The following is a 22,885-nucleotide window of genomic DNA, read 5'->3' on the forward strand; positions in this document are numbered from 1 at the left end:
TCTTGACTCATGAGCACATCTGTAGCGAGATGGGGGAACTCCTCTATGGTGAGGACATCTTGTGTATGTGTGTGTGTGATTGGTCTCCCAGCCAGCTGTATTGTCTCCAGGGATGTGATGTGATATCAAGCTTCCACCTCCCCTCTGTAATAGGAAGCAGCTGTGTGTGTGTGTGTGTGTGTGTTCTGTGCAAATGTAAGGATTGCAGACATTTCCTTTTTTATGATATGCAACTGCTTTACAGTTGGTCTGTCTGCAATATGAAAATAATCTATAAATACACAAACAAAAGAAGTATTGATTGATTGATGGTTTGATCAGTTGAATAATTCTGTTTCCAGGCGCAGAGTTCACTCGTCGTGCAGAGGTGATCTTTTACCCCAGCAACCAGCGTCTGTCAATCATCCAGACGGGCCGTGGCCTCGACGAACACAACCACCTCACCGTGGATACTGAGGTCAACGGCAACGTGCCTTTCATACCCCCTGGAGCCGAAGTTACCATGGATCCCTTTAAGGAAACCTACCAGTACTACCCATCCGGTAACCATAACAACCACAAGAGACAATTTGTAGATACCTGACATTTGATCGTCCCGCTTACCTAAAACCTCTCCCTGTCTCTTTTTACAGTTGTCACCTCCACCTCCGTGAGAGAGTTTTCAGTTGTTTCAGCCGAGCGAGGGTCCGAGTCCTTCTCCTTCCAGCTGAAGCAGAACATCACCTACCGCGACTGTCGGCACGACAACCGCGCCGCCGCCGTGGAGACACTGCAGATCACCATGGAGAGAGCATTTGTGGTGTATGTTAAAGAGGAGCGGATCCTGAGATACGCCATCACCAACAAGATCAGCCCAGTCGGAGGTGAGTCAAACCGGGGTTAGTTGGACACATCGCCTGCAGATGTTTGGCTTTTATTACAAACCAGATGTGTTCCAGTCAGTGGAAATGATATTTACTGTGGAACTGATCAATACTACGATCTTAATCTCCTTGCCTGAATAGGATTCTGGGGAAGTATTTAATGTTATCATCCATCCAGAATAATTAGTAGCATTTAAATGGGATTTTAATTGTAATGTGTAGTCTTCTCAAATGATCTGAATGTTGTTTCAGAAGCTTTACACCCTCAGGACAGTAAAACTGTGATGGAAGACAAAAACCTTAATTGTTCCCAAATGACAATCTGTTTTAAGCCAGCTGTCATTAAAAACATGCACAAGAGACAGACACAGTCATATTACATCGAAAGAAAAAAACGACAGTAAAGAAAAACAGTCTAGAATATAGTGTACTGCTTCAGAACAACAATTTGCACCACATTTCAGAACTAATTTGAGAAATGCTAAAATATTGAAATGTGAGTGTATTCAACATCCTTGAAACTCAAATAACAAACCGGTCACAGATCTGAAATATACAATATCATTAAAACATGAATGCAATCTTGTGTGAGGGTTAGACAATATACAAATTACCTGGGATCAGGTGGACGACACTGACTGGCTGATGTCCTGCTTTAAAAAAAGGCCAACAGCGGCCCATTATATCGAGAGCAGGGTAAGTGAGTGACAGCCTAAATCCATTCCAGACCATCACTGTCAATCTCGAGTGGGCGAACGCACTGGAGGCGTCGAAAACGTGAGGTTTTCTCCTCCAGAGCCCCAACTAACAACCAGACCAGACCACCTAGTAATTGTTGCAATGCTGCTACATAAACCTCAGCCAAACCACGGCGCAGAGTTGGACAGAGCTCAGCTTCAAACACACATGCTGCATGCTGGGGGCTAATTATTTATTGAAAGCATAGAAAACAATGTTAAAATGTCTGTATTACCTCTGGGTTGACTGTCTACCAAAAGCCGCAGACACACCACTTTATGGATCATTGTAACCAGCTGTGTTTGAATATTCGAGTAAATTTGCACAAGTTTGGTTCGCTCATACAGATGATTGTCATTTATTACTCAAAGTGTTGACATTGTCCTGTAAAATGAGCTGGTCAAGCAGTCATTTTCAGTGAGACTTTAGCATGAGGAAAAATAAACAGATAAAAGGAATTTGGAGAGAAGAATCCCCACATCGAGTTCTAATACCATTATACCAATCTGCACCTCAGTGTTGGGTTTTGTATTTGGAAAGTTCTTGGTGGCACCAGAAATCAAAACCACAACCACAACCACAACTGAACTTTGTATTTTGACCAGATTGGTTTGGTTCTGTGGCATTAGATCGCAAATCGTGTGTGTTCCCTAAATCTACCAAGTGTTCAAGTGTGTGTTATATGAAATTCAGTTTGTCTTTTATAACACAAAGATTAAAGGTGCAGTGTGTAGAATTCAGTGGCGTCTAGTGGAACGGACTTGGCGGAAATGGAATATAATATTTATAAGTTCATTTCAATTAGTGTGTAATCACCTGAATATAAGAATCATTGTGTTTTCGTTACCAGAATGAGCCAGTTATATCTACATAAGGAGCAGGTCCTCTTCTACGGAGGCTGCCATGTTTCACTGCCATGTTTCTACAGTAGCCCAGAACGGACAAACCAAACACTGGCTCTACATAGTGCCTTTCACGTTTTTCATGAGTTTCGCAGCCACCATAGTTCACCTTGCAAGGGAGGGGGAGGGGCATTCAGTTGGTTGCAATCTACAACCTCACCACTAGATGCCACTAAATCCTACACACTGCTCCTTTAACAATTATTATATACATAGATGTAGATTTATGATACAGCTGCAGTAAATGCAACTATAAGTGCTTTCTAGAAACAATTACAACTTATTTACACCCAATCACCACTAATACATGACATGCTGTATCTCTACTTGCAAGTGTGTGTGTGTGTGTGTGTGTGTGTGTGTGTGTGTGGCTGACAGGTATTTTAAATACATCCTTTTTCATTTATGTTTTCATGGTTGTAAAGTCTTTACTGCACCCGTGTGAGTGGTAAATCCAGAGCTTCAGCCAGTGTCAGCCAGAGGTTCTCTTGGATCCCAGTCAGTGGGTAGCTGAGCCAGTAACACAGCTTTCTTTTTAATTATATTTTATTACATGCAAGGTTTCTCTCACTTTTCTTTTCCATCTCCTCCTTTTGCTTCATTTTTATCTTCTCATACATTGTCTGCACTCATCTTCTCGCCAGATACCAGCAGAAATAAAGAAAGTTTATACAAATATGGAAATGTGTATAGATATGCAGCATGCACTTGTGTCGTGTTCTTTTTCTGTCAACACGCAGTGGTCATGCTTTCTTTACCCAGTGTATCTGATGAAAACCAGATAGTACCTGTGTCCTGTCCAAATATTTGGATAAATTGTACATTGGTGCTTTGGCAACATTGTTCTTGAAACCTTCATGCCAATAAAGCCCCTTTAAATTGAATTGAAAATTGACAGAAGACCTCAGGAGATGGAGAGGAAAGAAAGAGTTTGAGGATTGAGTCGGATTTTTTTTTTTTCTTCCAGTTTTTGAATCCAGACCAAGTTTCTGTCATTTAGACGTCAACACATTGACTAAAAACGTTATGATGAAGCATCTCGCACATGCACATGCACACGGACACACACACGCACGCACGCACACACACTGGTACAGCCAGAACACAGCTGGAAGAGCTTTCGGGGATCAGGGGTTTTGTAAACATGGGTTAAGTTGTGTGTGTGTGTGTGTGTGTGTGTGTGTGTGTGTGTGTGTGTGTGTGTGTGTGTGTGTTCAAGGGTCTTACACTTTCTGGGAAATAATATCCTAGCCAATGACAGATTTTCTAGCGGGGGGGTTGCTGGGCAGAATAGCTGCTCCGTGATGTCATGAGAATCATTGAACTGATAGAGAAAAAGAGAGACACGGAGAAAGAGGGAACACATTTACCAGATTTTGAGTATGTGTTGTTTGCTTTATGCTGTTATCTGCTGCTGCAGTCACCTCATTCCCACATGGGGATGATTAAAGTTACATCCAATCCTTTTTCTTACAGTGACAGCAGTACAACCCTGCCCTCATTTGTTTCAGTTTAACTAACTCAGTGCTTCAGATTCAGTGCTAGATCTGAAATAAAGTAAAAGTAAATTTTTTATAGGATAGTTGATAGTGGAGAAGTAGACAGGTAATGAGGGGAGAGTGTGGTATGAAATGAAACAATGGTGGAAGGTATGTGGTATGCACCTTAACCATTTGGTTACCTGTATGCCCCAAAGCTGGTGGACTTTTTTTTTTTTTTTTAAGAAGAATGGTCAAAATTGAGAGATCCTGACTTTTAGCTCCTAGCACAAGGCTGGATCCTACGTTTCCCACAATGCAACTCAATAGCATCTTTCATTCAACCTTCCCTGCCTGTTAAATGCGCACATCTGTCTCGTGGGGTGCTCCTTTTAAGCGCTGTGCAGTGCTTTAAACTCATGAATCTATCAAAACTACCTATCAAACTGGACATTCTGGATCATATTTTGCCTGAACGCCCGCTATGGGGCTTTTTTCCTGTCTTTGTTCACTTTGGTCTTTCAATTTGAGAGCATAATTTATTGATTTCAGATTTTGTAATTCTTTCCCTCAAACCCTTGCATTCAAAAAGCCCTTGCTTGCGCTTGGATTCGCTCTCAGATATCAGATATATTTTTGTTAACACAGATCTCCTGCTCCAGCTTGAGTCCTTCTCCTCACACTCATGCTTCTTCTGTCCGCTCGTGAAACATCTGCTCTCAGATTTCTGCTCTGCACTTGGATGTTTTGTGCAATAACCCTGTCAGCGCCAGGTGTGGAATTACAAAATTGGAACGTGAAATCAATAAATCACGCTCTCAAATTGAAAGACCCACACTCCTGCTAACAAGCTAACTCTGCTAACACGCTGCTTTCATTGCTTTAAACACCATGTTCTCTTAAATTTCAGGCCATTTCATTGTGTTAGTAAAAGTAAGTGAGGATAGATAGATAATGTTGTGTTGCACTAAGGGTGGGTCGTTGGATTTTACGGGTAGTCAGTACACCTTAGCCATCTTGTTAGCGTTATAGCTATACCCCTGTAAACCCAGTGTGTGTGTGTGCATGGAGGGGCTTTATAAAAAGCAACAGGTGGGAAACTGCATTCATCGCTTTGATGGTGTGTGTGTGTTCTCCACCCCTGTCTCCCACTCGCCTTCTCTCTCTCTCTCTCGCTCTCTCGCTCTCTCTAATTATCTCTCAGTCTTTTCTCCCATCCATGAGTATCTCACCCTCTCATCTCCCCTTCTTCCCGGCCACATTTGGGACTTTGAAGCGTCTCTCTCTCTCTCTGTCTCTCTCTCTCTCTGTCTTTGATAATGAGCCAAAATTGGTCTCTGGCCTCAGGAGATGGAAGCAAGCTGTGCCCAATTTCTGTGTGTTTGATTTTGTTTAGGTGTAAGTGTGTATGTTGTTTGTGGGAAGATACCCCTGATGGTAAAGAAAAAGTCCATCCTAAAACACTTTAAACATCATTAAAAACAGATATTATTGATGTGTAGTTTTCTTTTTTTTCTTTTTTTGAGGGTTCACATCACACCTATTCTTGTGGATAACTGACCATATGTAGACATTATGACCAAATGTTAGCCTCTAACTTTTTCCTTAAATAGAAGTTATGCAGACACTGAAAGTGTGCCATATTTGGAATAATATTTAGATGGCGCTGCATAGGTTCTCCAATGAAACTCACATGATAAGAAAAATGAAAAATGTTATGTTTTTTGGAAAAATATTTAAACAATGTGACAACAAAGTTATCAATCAGAAGTGCAGTATTTTTTTTATTAATAATTTAATGTTATATAAATATATTCCTTGAATCTAAAGTAAACACATTTGGAATGATATGAAACTATAACTTTCCCTTAAAACCAATAATAATTTGACATATTTAGAGCATTATTTAAACCATGCTTAGAAAAGCACTTGCACATTGAAGTGAAATTAAAAACCAATACTCATAAACAGCATTTCAGCAGACAGTAAATTGAGGTAGAGAAGTGCTGTGCGTTAGTCAGTCATTAACATATTTTAAGTCTCTCACATTCTTTTGTAATCATTCCCAGTGCTTTGCTTTACTATGCTGTTTTTCTCTTTAATTTGCCAGAAATGAGTCTGAGAATTGTTTTTTTGAAATAGTCTCATGTGTCTGCACCATGCAGTGGTATGAGGAAAACCACCAACACACATCCGCTCACTCATCCCTCTGTCTGTGTATCACCCCCTCTCTGTCTCTCTTGTATATGTGTGTCTAACCTTATCCATATGTTGAATATTGAGAACATGAAGGGAGCCACTTCCTAAGAGGAAACCATCCTATGGGAATTTGTCTGGGGTGATTTTTACATGTGTGTTTGGTTATGCTGTCTTGTAATCATGTACTTTTAATGTTGAATAATCCAGAGCTCAATTCATCTTAATTCGGGACATTTTGAGTCTGTGCAGTTGTGGAGTACATTTTTCTTGTCATGTGTCTTTTTTTTTAATGAGAAGTTTCTGTGGTTATGAAGACAAATACTACAGTGTTTCTTTTTTCTGCTTGTATGGTTTGTTTTTAATCTGTTGTTGTTTTTTTTTTTTTTTAAACCTTTATCCGTGGTACTAAATCCTCTTCACTGAGGTGTCCTTACATTGCTCCAAAAGTGATCACTTTCAGGACCAGTTCTAACAAATTACAGTTTACAAAGAACGTTACAAAAAAGTTATATAGATTAAATATGGAAACCCATACCGTGTACCATACTCCTCCCTCATGTCATTTAATCTTTCTCCTCCTCTCTGTAGTCGAGCCAGTAGGGCCGGAGCTGGTGAACCCCTGCTACGCTGGAAACCACGACTGCGACACCACGGCCCAGTGTATCCCACTGGAGGGCCAGGCCTTCAACTGCCAGTGTGCCACTGGTTATAGAGGAGATGGACGCAACTGTTATGGTATCTTTGTCTCTCTGTGTCTCTATTTCTGTCTTTATCACAGCTGGTTACACTTTATATGGGCATGCATGTGCGTATACATCGAACTGTTAGAAAAGTCTTTCCAGATACGCTGTCCAGCATTGTGACAGTCTATGTACATAACAGAGTGCTTTATGGTAGTCCCCTTTGTTTTGCTTAGTCTAATGATGTATCTCTCTCTCTCTCACTCACACACAAACGCACATGCAGACAGAGTTAAAGACAGTTCAAGGCAGTGTGTCTGTGTTTCATCAACACATGTCCATCTAGCGAACAGGGGTCAAGTACAGGCTGGATGGAAGGAATCATCTCTCTTCTCTTCTCTTCTCTTCTCTTCTCTTCTCTTCTCTTCTCTTCTCTTCTCTTCTCTTCTCTTCTCTTCTCTTCTCTTCTCTTCTCTTCTCTTCTCTTCTCTTCTCTTCTCTTCTCTTCTCTTCTCTTCTCTTCTCTTCTCTTCTCTTCTCTTCTCTTCTCTTCTCTTCTCTTCTCTTCTCTTCTCTTCTCTTCTCTTCTCTTCTCTTCTCTTCTCTCTTCTCTTCTCTTCCTTGTCCCACCCTGCTTCACCCTCCTCCTTCAGGTTAATTCTCTAGTTAACAGGGGGCTTCCTGGGCTTTAAGCTGGTGCGTGGCCTGTCATTAGCCCAGCAGCGTGTCTGTCTCTCCTGCTGACAACACTAGGAAAGCCCCAGGCTCGGGCTCAGTTCCCATGACTGGGCCTCAGTTTCTCTCTTTGGTCACATAATCCGTGTGTGGTTCTGTCCCGTGTACTGCACCATACATTTAAGAATGCAGTGTGGGGTTACAACACAAACATGCAGGTACATATACAATGTATATGTACTAAAAGCATCAGTAATTACCCATAATTACAGCTTTTATACTCTCATACATGCATGCAACATGCTACATGTTAGATCAGGGATTCCTGCTTTACAGGTTTATAAGTTTATAGAAACACTGTCTCACTATCTCTCTCTTTCTCTTACTGCAGACATAGATGAGTGTGCTGAGGGCTTGGGCACATGTGGTGCTCATTCTCAGTGCGTGAACCTGCCTGGTAGCCATCGCTGCCAGTGCCAGAGTGGCTACGAGTTTGGTTTTGATGGGCGTACCTGTGTTGGTGAGTAGTACTAAAGACGAGACTGTGCACACATGACATGGGTTTGAGCCCTCTGCTCACTGTTAACATTTAGCTCAAAGATAGTTCATCATATTCACTATCTTAGCTGAGTACACGCGCATGCTAATGTAGTACAGCTGAGACTGATGGGAATGTCATTTGTTGTGCAGGTATTAAGTCATGAAACAAAGTAGCCAACTGGACAAATGAAATTTTTGATGAAGGAGCTAGATGAAAAGTGAAGTCAAATTTGTCATTCGCCATTCCACTAAAAACCACAAATGTCAACCTCATGGTGGCACTAGAGAAAAAGTCAGGGGATCAGCAGAGCCATTAGGCTTCATCATCTGGACACCACAGATGTCTGTACAGAATTCCATAGCAATCCATCCAATAGTTGTTGAGATATTTCAGTCTGGAACAAAGTGCTGACATTGCTGTCAGTAGAGCCATGCCTCTCACGTGGCTAAAAATTCACCCCAAAAAACATCTCTACCGGGCTGATATTTTGTTGTAATCACAGTTGCTTTATTCATTCCAAGTAAGACAATTATTTAATCCCCCTGAGCAGGATAACCCAGCCCCCATCTGTACTTGTGTGTGTTGAAATCGTTTCAACACATGTTTCAACACCTGTTAATTATTTTCTAAAATTAATGACACGCCAGATGTAGTGGTCTCTCATATTGCACTGAGCTCCATGGCACTCCATCATTTAACTGATAATCTATGTCAACAAAGTTATTTACCAAAGCCACTAAAGATACTGGCTTGACTACAGAAATATGTCAACTAAAACCACTAAACACGCAGCTTTCTGCTCAATCAAGTCTGCTTGCATCGTACTGTAATTCTCATATATGTGATGCTTTTCAAAATAAGGTCTCTGTAAACATATACTTTTTTACTATGGCAGAAACCATGTCATGCTCCCATCTTCATCATCGTCACATTTCGTCTTGAATGGGTTGGTTGTCAGTTGCACTAAAGGGGTTTTTTGGAGCATGTAGTCCTGCACGTTCCAAAATGAACCGAATATTTGGAAGAGACCCACATATTTGTCCGAGCACAGGCATAACATTTCTTCCACAACAGTAACGCACAGCTGCAAGACCTAGGGAACACAGCGAGAGGGGAGGATGGGTGACAAATGTGAGAATGCGAGGTGGAATGAGAGCACTAATGTGAGAAAGAGAGGGTGAGATTAGACAAGAAGAGGGGGTGAAAGTGAGAGACAAATAGAGTAACGGCACAATGTGTGTTTTGGAATGTGTGTAGGAGAGAAGTCCTATGTATGTGTGTGTGTGTCCTCCTTTCACCTATCAGTGTGAACCTTTGATGAACTTCCCTAAAACCCTCCCCACCTTCTTTCTTTACAGCTAACATAACGTAAAACCTTGAAATTATCCAAAACCACAAACCAAATATTGATAGCACTGAAGTGAATTATTTACAGCCAACAGCCAGATATCATTTCACATATCGCCATATATTTATATTTGTTTCCAATTTTCAATTTCAGGATATGTTTCTACATTTGTGATTTATTTCTCTTGTCTTGTTTTCTTAGATGTAGATGAGTGCAGCTCCTCTCCATGTCACATCAATGCCAGATGTATCAATGGACTGGGATCCTTCCAGTGTCAGTGCCAGCTTGGGTTTTATGGGGATGGTTTCTACTGCTTCCAACAGGAAGGTCGGTGAAATCACCATTATAGTGATGCATGACAGGGACAAACATTGCAATATGACTCTAATATATTCTAAGAACACAGAAATATATGTCTTGGGGTTGTAACTACCATAATCCTACTTTGATAATATTTTATACAGTTAGGGATCATTACTGTTTGCCAGTTACATTCATTTCTTAAATAGAAGTTTAACTATGTAGATACTGAAAGTGTCTCTCTAAACTTTATACAAATGCCATATTTGGAATGATATTTGCAACATGGGTTCTCAGATGAAAACCATATTAGTAGTTAACACGTGACAAAAAAAAGTTAAGTATGCAGTATAAACAGGAATACATATCTAAAGTGGACTAAATACAAAGATATGGGTGGAAAGAAAAAACAACAATAATATATACTTTTTCGTTTGTATTTGTCTACAGGACAGACAAGTCGACCAAAGAGTCAGTGTGAGCAGCACAGAGACAGTCTGCAAAGTGGAGTAGAGCACGGTGGACGACCAAGTCTTGGAGCCTTCATCCCACAGTGCGACTCTGACGGACGGTACCGACCGCTGCAGGTGGGCACTGACTGACAGATTGTTAAAGTACGTGACTGATCACTTGAGTTAGGTGATGTACTGATTTTGAAACGTTTAATAAATCATTGCAGTGCCATGGCTCCACCGGACATTGTTGGTGTGTGGACAGGAGGGGGCAGGAGAGAGCAGGAACCAGAACTCCACCTGGTACAGCACCTACAGACTGTGACAGACCAGGTGAGAAATACATTCACTGACACAAACACTGCCATGACAGCTTGTATCACAAACATTAATGACTAGTCGTACTTGATGGCAACATGTGGCAAAGGTACGAACTCTGTCCCTAGAAGTTGGTCTTCAAAGAAAGGATTAGATTATGTAAAAATGTGTAATATTTTGTTCATCTTAATCTCCTCATATGAACCAGAGCGTCCTAAAACTCCCTGTGAGCACCACAGAGACAGTATACAGACTACCAGTCCAGAGGGATATCCTATAATTGGAGCCTATGTGCCCCAGTGTGATGCTAATGGACAGTACTCACCGTTGCAGGTTTGTGAGAAATTAAGTTTTGGAAAGGACTTTTTATCACCCACAACTTAGAAAATACATTTTATTCTATGCTTATAAAATATATTGTTGTTGTTGTTATTGATGGGTTGATATTATTAATTGCAGTGCCACGGTTCCATTGGACATTGTTGGTGTGTAGACAGTAGTGGCCAGGAGAGACCAGGAACCAGGACTCTACCTGGTACAACACCCAAAGACTGTGACAAACCAGGTGAGGAAAATGCATTCTTCTCAATCCAGTGCCTCCCAAAATGTAATGATGTGATGTGTCTATTGATTTCTGAGTTCTCTTCAGATTTTTCTGCACAATGACAAAATATAATTGTGGCACACTTTGGTTTGAGGCTAAAGCCATTTACATTAAAGGGGTACTTCAGTCAACTAGTCTTTATCAACGACATAAAATGCTCATATATGCAGATGACACCACCCTGGTGTGCCACATCACCAGCAAGGAGGAGAAAACAATGACACTTAACTTCTGAAGGGATCTTAGCTTAGCCTTAGTGAGTGGACTGGACACCAGTTTCCACTTTTTAAATACTAATTATCGAAAAGACAACAGACTCTGAGCCTACTATTTGAACACAATATGATGGAGTCAAAAGATGAAAAATGTATATATATTTGGAGTATTTGAAAAATTTGCTAACCAGCATGGCAGAGAAATCAAACACTATTCTATGAGAGACTGAGAGACAGTATTTGTTCGTGATCACATATTTGTTCAACTGCACATTCATTTGTAATTTTCATACTCATTATTTCTCATCCTCTCTCTATGAACCAGAGCATTTTAAAACTCAATGTGAGCACCACAGAGACAGCATACAGACTACCAGTCCAGAGGGACATCCTGGAGTTGGAGTCTATGTACCCCAATGTGATGCTAGTGGACAGTACACACCACTGCAGGTCAGCAGCTGATTATTGATCAGTGAATGACAGACTAATATTGTTTTTGTATTTAATTTACAATAACATAAAAAAATTCTGACTACATGAAATTAATAAAATGTATATATTTTAGTGTCACGGATCTTCTGGATATTGCTGGTGTGTAGACAAGAGTGGGCAGGAAAGAGAGGGAACCAGGACATTTCCTGGTACACCACCTAAAGACTGTGACAAACCAGGTGAGAAAAGAAATGCATACACAGAAAGACAGACTTCTCCCTCTATTAAGCTTCCCATGAGGACTTAAAACTGTTTTGTTATCTGCAAGTAACAGTATCAGCATCAGCAGGTGTATTATGTCATGCCTCTCCAAGGCTTTCTTGCTAAACATTGACCTGTGAACCCCCTAATTCCTCAACTCAATGACAAGTCAAACAGACAGCACGTTTACGTGAGTGTGTGTCTAACCTTGTAAGTGGTACACTCTGGAGGTCATTGGGTCATAGCCTTGGAATGCCTGGAAAAACAGGTGATATCACTGCGAGACTGTGTGTGTGGTGAGATGTTGATAGTATAGGATGACAGAGTGACAGAGTAAGATGAAACCAAAAAGATATGAGATAAAGGAAAGCAAGTAGTAGTTGCTGTAAGTTTGCTATTTTTTCTCATATGATCTAAAGGTTGACACATTTATGAATTATTTTATGAGACTTTTAAACTTATGAGTGTCAGTTAGAAAATATACATCACCTCAGCCATTCCTCTAAAAAGTGCCTTGTTAAAGTGCATTTATATTTCTATACACAAGTCCTCATCCAGTATTTACCTAAAAGTAGAAGTACAAGCAGTGAAGGATAATGTAATTATAATACAAAATGAACTGCACAAAGGGAATCAGACATTTGCACACTTTTTATTCCTTTAGTTACAATCATTACAGATGGAAACTGATCCTGTTATTGTCCTTCCCTCTCAACCAGATGAGCGAGAGCGTCCCAAAACTTTCTGTGAGCACCACAGAGACAGTGTACAGACCACCAGTCCAGAGGGACATCCTATACCAGGAGTGTTTGTACCTCAGTGTGATACTAATGGAGCATATAGATCTCAACAGGTAAAAGCTGGTTTAAATGTATGGAAGCATAATGTGTTTACTCTATCATTATGGTTATTCTAATTTTTGTGTATTTCAGTGTCATAGTTCCTCTGGACATTGTTGGTGTGTGGACAGTAACGGACAAGAGAGACCGGGAACTAGGACACCACCTGGTACAGCACCCAAAGACTGTGACAAACCAGGTGAGTCTGTTTTCTAATAGGCCAAGAGGTTAAACAGATAAGTATTGAGCTTAGGAAATCCAAGAATATCGAGAATGATATCAGTTAATCTGAGGTGGATAAACCAAAAGGTTAATGAGTGTTATGAATAAGCTGTAGGGACTTAAGAGAATACTTGAGGAGGCCAGCCAGATGGGATTTATAGTAGTACATGCAGGAGTTAGTATGGCTTTAAAAGGCCAACAGCAGCAGCAGCAGATAAGGTTTAGGGTTTAGAGATCTAGTGTGGAGAGAAATAGCAGGGGGCTCAGTATTGAACCATGTTGAACCTCAGTGCTGAAGATGTCTGCTGAAAACACCCCTGCACCACCCACAATAAGTTCAGCCAGTCCGGGAGCAGACAGTATGCCCTCAACCTCTTAAAAGCCTTTAAAAGTCAAAAAATGTAAAAGGTCTAAGAGGATGGGAACTGAGGAGAGAGAGAATACTCCAACGCTGTAGCATCCATCAGCAAAAACAAGAGGTTTTATAAGTTGACCACCTTTAAAACTGCTTATGTGCTCATGTAGACTTCGAAGATGTGATTCTGTGAAAAGATATTTTTGTTGAATTGGTATTTACTAAATATCATAGCATAGGAGCAGCAGAAAGTATATGAGAGCATAATAACTCACTTCAATTTTGCTATAAACATCTACGTTTCCTAATAACATTTTTCTTACCCAGATGAACCAGAGCGTCCTAAAACTCACTGTGAGCACCACAAAGACAGGGCACAGAGCAGTCCAGAGGCATATCCTGGAGCCTTTGTACCTCAGTGTGATACTAATGGACAGTACATACAATTGCAGGTTAGCATCTGGTGACAGACTTATTTAACTGTGATTTACCTGCGGGTTTAATATTACTTTGAGTAACTTAAATAGAATTCTAAACATAATACCTTAACAATCTGTAATTATTGCTTCAGTGCCACGGCTCCACTGGACATTGTTGGTGCGTGGACAATAGGGGGCAGGAGAGAGCAGGAACCAGGACTCCACCTGGCGCAACACCCACAGACTGTGACAAACCAGGTGAGGGAAAAGTTTTGCTCAATGTGCTATTTTGTGTCTTGTATAACACGAAGGCTCCAGACAGATTAAGAAGAGACTTTACTAGCCAAACAAGGGTACATTAGATGGTGACTTGACCAATGAGAATAGTATCTGTACTCTGGAGTGACTATGTATTTACTAATATTTCCATTTGATGTATAAGTTTTTAAAAAAATGATCTTTAATTCTCAGATGTGCGTCCTAAAACTGACTGTGAGCAGCGCAGAGACAGCGTAAGGACCACCAGCCCAGGAGTATTTGTACCTCAGTGTGATGCTAATGGACAGTATACATCTCAACAGGTATTATTGTGATTGTTTATATATATATATATATATATATATATATATATATATATATATATATAAATTAGATTTCCTGTACATCCTTACTCTTTATTGTTATGACTGTTACAATCATCATTATGTCTGTTCCAGTGCCATAGTTCCAGTGGACATTGTTGGTGTGTTGACAGCAGCGGGCAGGAGAGACCAGGAACCAGGACACCACCTGGTGCACAACCTAAAGACTGTGACAAACCAGGTGAGACTTGTGTTATACCACCCAAGACCACTTAGGCTTTGTTTCATATGAGTCCTAACTGTTACAGTGGCTTATACCAAGGTGGTTTTAACATGTAAACTAAGAAGCAGGAGTGCTGCATCGTAATGCATCATTTCACGGAGTGGGACACAAATATTCAGCAGCCTTCTAGATGAGTTGTAGGATGAGAATACTTCAAGAGTGAATGTACAAGTGGCTGACAGAATGCAGGATTTTTTCACAGTCAGAGATTAGGATTATTGAGAAAGAAGAACATTTTCTTACAGCTTGGTTGAGATGATGATGACAGACAGATGCACAGACTCCTGCCTCCGTCCGTGTGCCAGAAGAAGCAAAGGAAAGTTGAATATCATCAGCATAGAGTTGGTAGGACCAGATAAGGAGAGCAGTCCTAGTAGTCAGGAGACCTAACCAGCCAAAGACTTGCATATACAGTTTTGCCAAGAACTTTTATGTGTTTTTCTTCAGATGAACCTCAGCGTCCTAAAACTCAATGTGAGCACCACAGAGACAACATACTGAATAGCAGTCCAGATGGATATCCTGTAGTTGGAGTCTTTGTACCTCAATGTGATGCAGATGGACAGTACATGTCTCAACAGGTAAGACTGTTATTTCTCTACATACAGAGGTAGATTCATCATGTTGTTTTTTTGTATTTTACTTGTTTTGTAGTTGCTTTTCTTCTTCTTACTAATATTATTGTTTTTATCATGTATTTTAGTGTCACGGTTCCACTGGACAGTGTTGGTGTGTGGACAGACGCGGTCAGGAGAGAGCAGGAACCAGGACTCCAGCTGGTGTAGCACGTGTAGACTGTGACAGACCAGGTGAGGTTCTTAATCACTGCTTGAGACACCAGGAGTTTCATAAATATGGATTCAGCCAATGATTTGTGAATCCAGTCTGTGTGAAATACAAAACTAAATAGCCATGAAGACATGTTAATGAGACCTGAGCAAGATCTTTAGAACATCTGTAAACTTTAATTTGGTGTACTCGTAATATCCATACCACATATCATTTGATAATTAGTTGGGTGGGCAGCTATAGCAGTGGAGAATATATTATGTGCATCATAAATTTAACATTTAATGTCCTTGTGGGAAAAAAAAATCTCTGTGATCTTCTCTCTTCCTCTCACTCACACTCTAACGTACACATAGAGGCTGTCCTATAAATCCAGGTCTTGCTATAAATTCCATTTATGACCGTCCGTACAAACATCTGAGGTGGTCATTTTCGTGGTAAGATGAGCTGCCAGCTGTTGCCAAGGCAACCAAACCAAAACAAGACAGGCTGCCCGACCAGATGAGTGACAGCACAGTGTTACACCCAGCCTACAGAAGCTGCCCAGACACACACAAACACACATGTATGCACACTTTGTTACGTTGTTGGACCAGCTTGTGTTTAGGTGTTTGTTTAGATGAGTTAGATTTAAAAAGAGCACACAGTTTTGTTTCATTACCATCTTGACTCATATTTAGTTGCACTTATTCACATGCGGAAGCTGTCCAGGACAACCACAGTCTCTTTTTTTTGGTGTCCACTGCACTGAAGCCTTATTCAGAGATTTCTCAGTAATAGTTCATGATGAGGGAGTCAGAAGCATTTCCTGCTCAGTTTTGGTTTGGACTGAAACTCCACCGGTCCAAATCAGGAGCTAAGAAACAAAATGTGGATTATTTGTGCGGCTTTAACCCCATAATTAGACTATTTCAGTTGTATTTATGAATTAAATTTGTAACACATTTAGCAGTTTAGCACCCAAGTTAAACTCTTAAATGTGTGCGCTGGTCGCAATTAGTCTGTATTTAAGTGTACCCACATGAGTAAGATAACTAACTGCCAGTTTCTGGATTAAAATATCATCAATTTAGTGGACAATCCACATGCTTCTGATTTCTGGAAAGGACGTCAGAGACACTTGAACCACTAAACTCAAACAGCCATGTGGTTTAAGAGTAAATAGTAGTAAAGCCAAGTGATTCATGTGACTGGATTCCGTCATGTTAACCACGTCTGCAATAAATACTGGTGGAAAAACTTATTACATGACATCAGTTTGATAGTCTAATTAATTATTCTTTGTTTCTCTTTACTTTTCTGATTTGTCACTATATTTCTGTTCTATTCTCACCCTCCTCTCAAATATTATTATGATCTCCCTCTTAATGCATAAACTGTACAATCCTACATTAGAAATTTACACGGCTAAATTAAGAGAGCAAGGGAGTCCAGTATAAACATTAGTGGAAGCCTAAAGTGGTTTCGGGTTTGGTTTTAAAGCTCTCCTATAAAGTGAGTTATTAAAGAGATTTTACAAGGTAAACAGTTTTGACAAAAGCAAGATGTGTGCGCCTCTTTAAACACAGGACCTCCCCACACCATTAATCAAGCACTCCACCTCTATCACTGTGATATAAACTCAGCCAGCTAGAAAACACCCCGAGAATGTAATAGAATAGATAATGACAAAGTACAACAGAGCAGAATCTGAAGTGTAGCATTATATTTAGCTTTAAGAACGGGTCTGTTTGATTCATGTCCCCCCGCAGTCCCTGTGGCTCCGACCCAGCGCCCTGAGAGTGTGTGTGAGCGATGGAGGGCCAGTTTGATTGAGCACTACGGTGGGAAACCAGAGCCACAACAATACGTGCCTCAGTGTGAGCCAGATGGACAATTCAGGTACACACACACACACACACACACACACACACACACACACAGAGTGGTTGAAATGGGTTTTAATGCTTTAATTACTAGAGAAAAAATCAGGCTTCTTCAAATTCTGATTCTTCCACCCTCTCAGTCCAGTCCAGTGTTACGGGGAGACCACCTACTGTTGGTGTGTGGACCAGGACGGGCGGGAGGTTCCTGGCACCCGATCACATGATGTGGTCAAACCTGCATGTGAGTGTTTTCATGTCTTCTCTGTTTACATGGTCAAAATGACGTGTGACTGTACTGTATAATGCTAGTCTTATTGCCACCAATCACAGCTGATTTTTTTTTTTTTTATTCCATCCAATTTTGTCTCAGGCCTTCCCTCAGTGGCTCCGCCCACTGTACGGCCATTGCCCCGCCCAGATGTGACCCCTCCCACAAACACTGACGTCACACTGCTGTACGCTCAGGGACAGAAAATAGGAGCGCTGCCTCTAAACGGGACCAGACTAGATGCAAGCCGCTCCAAAACACTACTGACTCTACATGTAAGATATGAATAGATATGTTACATATTTAGCTCTATAATAGCATAGAACAACTGTTTTACTGATGTGGCTGTAATCATGTCACCATATGTCATCATGTATATGTTATCCAGGGTTCCATAGTCGTTGGTTTATCATATGACTGCAAAGAGAACCAAGTCTATTGGACAGATTTGTCTGCAAGGACCATCAATAGAGCATCAATGGAATCTGGAGCTGAGCCTGAGATACTCATTAACACCAGTAAGAACACACATACACACACACTGTCCTGGCCTTCATTTCTATAATAAATGTTGCATTATGTTTTAATGATTTCTATACTTCCTGCAGATCTGGTCAGTCCAGAGGGTTTGGCGGTGGACGTCAAACGCAGGTTGATGTTCTGGGTCGACTCGAACCCAGACGTGATCGAAACCGCCAACCTGGACGGCAGCGGGAGGAGGACGCTGTTTGACGCAGACTTGGTCAACCCCCGAGCCATCATAGTGGTCTCTTCCACCGGGTAAAGCCCCTCCGTTCATCTAACCGCTTCTCTTTCTGTCTTTCTTTTCTCTGCCTTTTTATTGCTTATTTAAGTGGGAAAAAAGCCTGAAATTTCACCCTCAGAAAACTCATTCAGCTCACCACTTCTAAAGGCTCGGGACAGTTTAATCTGGATTTTACAAGCATGTACAAATCTCTTCCCTGAGCAAGAACCAAGACAAGCGCCCACACACTGTCTTCACGGTCAAGTGTAATATCCTGGAGGTGCTTCACTGAGGCAGAATGAGATGCAGACTTCACTGTACCCACAGTCATTTTGCATCTGAAGAAGACCCAGATGTTTAGCACGACCATGAAATCAAACTCAGTTAAGTCCTCAGTCAGGCAATGAGTCAACACAGCCTGTATCTAATTTATCAGCACAGTGCAGCCAATCTGCAGAGAGGATCCTTGTTGAGTCTGCTTTCTAGACCGGGGGGGATTGTGACATAACATGACTTCATCAGTATGAGACGGGGCGATTGTAGGAAAATCATTGGGATTTGGATTTTAGGGTGGGGTGGCCCTTTAATAACGTATGTTTAATCATACTTTCATATAAGTGACTTTTAGTGCTTTCTCTGTGGGTGTTACACTGAACGAAGCCAAGAAAACTATACAGGATTTACTGATGCTATTAATCCTGGACAGACACAAACACACACACACACGCATGCGCGCAACAAAAGCATGAGGCCATCATCAGTCAACTCTCCAGGACTAACATCTGCTTTTCATCATCGCAACTAATCACATAATCAACAGGTATGTGTGTGTATGTGTGTTAATGTGGTTGATACAAAAAGATTAAACACAGCATCAATATCCCAAATCATAAAACCTCAAAATGTGTGTTTCACATTATTGGTTTGACAGTTTATTTTCTGACTGAAAGCCATGTGTGTGTGTTTGTACGTGTTCTGACAAAAAGCCAAGTCCTAAAGGTAATTACGTCTTTACACGGGTACGCTGATGATGAAGCATGTGCTCTGTGATTTCTGAGTCTGCACATGTAGCCCTTACACACACACACACACACTCACACACACTCACAGAAACATAACCAAACACAGCGAAGCAGACACACTGAAATTATGTGCACACACTTTATGACAACATGTACACGTGTATGAACGTCTCATACACGGACATCTGCTCACCCATACCTTCAACAAATTGATTAAGACCCATAAACACTGTGTGTGTGTGTGTGTGTGTGTGTGTGTGTGTGTGTGTGTGTAAGCTGATTGCTCATGTGGTGTGTATTACCTGTAGTTCCCAACGGACTGCCCACATGTACACCATCATCTACAAAAACAGCGTGGCGTCATAACACACACTCTGCCTAAAGCTCTGTTATGATCCCGCCGAGCACATTAATGACACAAACAATAAAATATGATTTGATGCATCATAAAAACACATTAATGAGAAATACGAAGGAACCAGCTGGAAATTAGAAAAATATGCCTATTTGTGTCCATATTTCTGATGTATCCAGATGAAACGCTTCCAAAAAAATGCACCGAGGGGAGCCGGGGTCAAAGGTGGCACGTTGCTCAGAGTAACCTGACCGTGACCTCATCAGCATGAGACAGCCGGTCCCTGGAGCCCCGCGCTCTTGTACCTTGACGTACCTGGTCATGTGTCTGTGTGTGGTTGTGAGCACGCTCGTGTGCGGTTTTCCCTCTTGTCTCATTGTATTAACCAGATCTCAAAACACGTCGCTGACATTCTCACAGTAGAAGAAATAAAGAATAAATCCGTCTGGGATAATTGAATATGAGTGCACAAGTACAGTCCTACAGTTTCCAAAAAAAACCACTCTAAAGTAAATCATTTGCATGATAGAGTTTGAGTGAAATAAGCTCTATAATGCGTTGTGTCTGTCTCTCTCTGCAGCACTCTGTACTGGACAGACTGGAACCGAGAGGCTCCTAAGATTGAAAGTTCGTCAGTGGACGGTCAGAACCGCAGAGTGGTGGTGTCTGATGGGATCGGTTTGCCAAATGCTTTAACGTACGACTCTTCTTCTGGACAGATCTGCTGGGCTGACGCAGGTAAACTACTACTATACTACTCCTATCTCTGTTGATGGCTAGTGGTCATCTATAAGGGTGTCATTCCCACTGGAGACGGGGGGAGACATGTCCCCCCCATCACTTTTAGAGTTTCAGTTTGATTTACTCTCTAAGACTTCTCTAAACACTGTCCTCTGACTGTTCAGCTGCCAAAATCCAGCTGAGAGGAGTCTGAGTTGATACAACAATAATCTTAACGGTCGGCGCCAAGTGATATGCAGACTTTTTTTGCCCTGGGTTTCATCTTTCAGGCTGCGTCGTCCTAACTTACCTAGTAAGCAGGCTGAGAGGAAGACTGCAGAGGGTTAAAGGAGTACCTCCACCTCCTCTGCATGTTTGGAAAAAAAAGTGTTTTTATTAACAGATATGGAGCCTTCAAATCTTGTTTGCACAAGTTATTATCTCTGAAAACACTATCTTGGGTGAACAAGATAAAAAAATATCATCTTTCAGGACTTCAGGGGCTCAAACAGTTAATGTTTGAATCTCATTCTGATGCTAAAATAACTTTTATTACTCTTAACAGTGGTAGCAGCTGTGCTCATGTTACATCCTCTCAACTCAACTTAAACATACAATGGAGGCCCAACAAACTCTATATCAAAAGAGCAACATGCTAAAGATAATTTCTTTTCTTACGTCTTCCTCTTTTCTTCTGTTCATCAGGTACAAAGCGTTTAGAGTGTATATTCCCGGATGGTTCAGGTCGAAAAGTGATCCACGCCACCCTCAACTACCCGTTCAGCATGGTCTACTACAGGAACCACTTCTATTACACTGACTGGAGGAGGTACGCGTCTTTATTCATCTTTCTGTTTGTTTGACTACAATCTGGCTGTTGTCATTTTATTGTTTTATTCACTACTGATCACTAATCAATGAGCTGATCAGCATGAAGCCATACGGTCCATCCTCAGTGTCTCTCTCTCTGTGTCCTCATAGGGATGGCGTGATCGCAGTAAGCAAAGACAGCAGTCAGTTCACCGACGAATACCTGCCTGACCAGCGCTCTCACCTCTACGGCATCGCCATAGCAACATCTCACTGTCTATCAGGTGAGTTCATGTCATGACAACAGGCAGCCATAATCTCTGTAGTGTTGTAAACAGAAGTGCTTTTTCAAATTTTAATCAATGGTTCAATGTATTATTTATTGATTTAATGTGGTTGCTTTGCTGTTTTATATAAACACACACACACTTTGTTCAGACATGTCCTTTTGGCTCTGTATAGTAACATCTAAACAAACACACACACTGACTTCAAGATGTCGCAGACAGTGAGCTCATTGGTTTGTGTGCAGTGATGTCATCACGTCAGTCAACTCCTACCAGATGTCACCTTAACCCTGAAGGCTGCATTTACACTGAGATAACAACATCCCAGTGAAGGGTTAACTGTGTGTTCTAAGTTATTGTTTTTTAATATCAGAAAATTTCAAATAATGCAACAATTTCCTCAAACACTAGTTGATGTGTTGTCATTTATCTTTCTGTCCAACCAAAAGTGAAAACTCATAACTGAGCAAAATTCTGTTCACAGTGAAAGAAAAAAGTAAAAAAAAAGCAACAACTCCTCACACTGGACAAAAGTGAAACAGCATTTTGGGATTTTTAACCTTGAAAAATGACTTAAACAATGAATGTGTCATCTGAATTGTTGCCAATTAACATTCTGTCAATCGACTAATTGAATTGTTTATATTCCAAATCATCTCAGTAATCCAGTCTAGTTGACACAACAGCATGTTTGAGTTTCTCAGACCTCAGATGTTATGTGATCCATTAGACACTAATAACAACTTCAACAGATTATTGGATGTATTAACAGGCCTGATTACAGCGATGAGGAGCTGAATGTTAAAAAACTGATTTTTTTTCAGGTGATGTAAACACATCCTCGAGAAACCCAGTTTTGTGTTTCATCACCCTGTACACAGAAAACAGTCATCACACAGCTGGCTTAGACCCTCGACTCCACACCCACACTTCTTCTTTGTGTGTGTGTGTGTGTGTGTGTGTGTGTGTGATGACTCACATACACTCATGAAATAGGCACAAGCAGAATGATTACACAGCTGTCTGCGACCCTCTTCTTGTGACCTGTGTGTGTGTGTGTGTGTACATGAGACCAAAGAAGAATGATTACACAGCTGTGTAAGACCCTCTACCTGTATTTTGTGTGTGTGTGTGTGTCATGTTTGATGTGTTGATGTCTGCAGATGGCTTCAAGTCCCTCTATAGCCTTGTGTTAAGCACCTTTAAAGTACAAAGTAGCTCACTAAACACAGGATAATCCCTAAAGTACTACCTTGTCATTGTCAAAGCTGCACACACATCTGCAGAGTGTGTCAAATCTGGTCATGATAGAAGAGTTC

General features: G+C 41.0%; 1 protein-coding gene across 8 annotated transcripts in view; it reads left to right on the forward strand.

Annotated features, from left to right (window-relative positions):
* The window catches only part of nid2a (nidogen 2a (osteonidogen)), a 48,948-nt gene that overhangs the window by 24,393 nt on the left and 1,670 nt on the right, over positions 1-22,885 (forward strand). For 3 of the 8 annotated variants that reach the window (XM_042405021.1, XM_042405020.1, XM_042405023.1), the window contains exons 14-40: positions 342-542; positions 633-863; positions 6,769-6,915; positions 7,927-8,055; positions 9,626-9,751; positions 10,175-10,311; positions 10,404-10,509; positions 10,703-10,827; positions 10,954-11,059; positions 11,630-11,763; positions 11,879-11,984; positions 12,726-12,859; positions 12,939-13,044; positions 13,750-13,874; positions 13,994-14,099; positions 14,313-14,422; positions 14,558-14,663; positions 15,153-15,286; positions 15,409-15,514; positions 17,246-17,375; positions 17,500-17,600; positions 17,730-17,902; positions 18,016-18,145; positions 18,236-18,407; positions 20,330-20,487; positions 21,175-21,298; positions 21,451-21,563. In XM_042405021.1, coding sequence (XP_042260955.1) covers positions 342-542; positions 633-863; positions 6,769-6,915; positions 7,927-8,055; positions 9,626-9,751; positions 10,175-10,311; positions 10,404-10,509; positions 10,703-10,827; positions 10,954-11,059; positions 11,630-11,763; positions 11,879-11,984; positions 12,726-12,859; positions 12,939-13,044; positions 13,750-13,874; positions 13,994-14,099; positions 14,313-14,422; positions 14,558-14,663; positions 15,153-15,286; positions 15,409-15,514; positions 17,246-17,375; positions 17,500-17,600; positions 17,730-17,902; positions 18,016-18,145; positions 18,236-18,407; positions 20,330-20,487; positions 21,175-21,298; positions 21,451-21,563 — 3,576 coding nt within the window. The remainder of the gene's footprint in view (positions 1-341; positions 543-632; positions 864-6,768; positions 6,916-7,926; positions 8,056-9,625; positions 9,752-10,174; positions 10,312-10,403; positions 10,510-10,702; positions 10,828-10,953; positions 11,060-11,629; positions 11,764-11,878; positions 11,985-12,725; positions 12,860-12,938; positions 13,045-13,749; positions 13,875-13,993; positions 14,100-14,312; positions 14,423-14,557; positions 14,664-15,152; positions 15,287-15,408; positions 15,515-17,245; positions 17,376-17,499; positions 17,601-17,729; positions 17,903-18,015; positions 18,146-18,235; positions 18,408-20,329; positions 20,488-21,174; positions 21,299-21,450; positions 21,564-22,885) is intronic. The other 5 variants (XM_042405022.1, XM_042405024.1, XM_042405025.1 and 2 more) reach the window with 5 other exon arrangements.

Source organism: Thunnus maccoyii, chromosome 24 (assembly GCF_910596095.1).
Source record: "Thunnus maccoyii chromosome 24, fThuMac1.1, whole genome shotgun sequence".
In the NCBI taxonomy this organism is placed as follows: Eukaryota; Metazoa; Chordata; class Actinopteri; order Scombriformes; family Scombridae; genus Thunnus; species Thunnus maccoyii.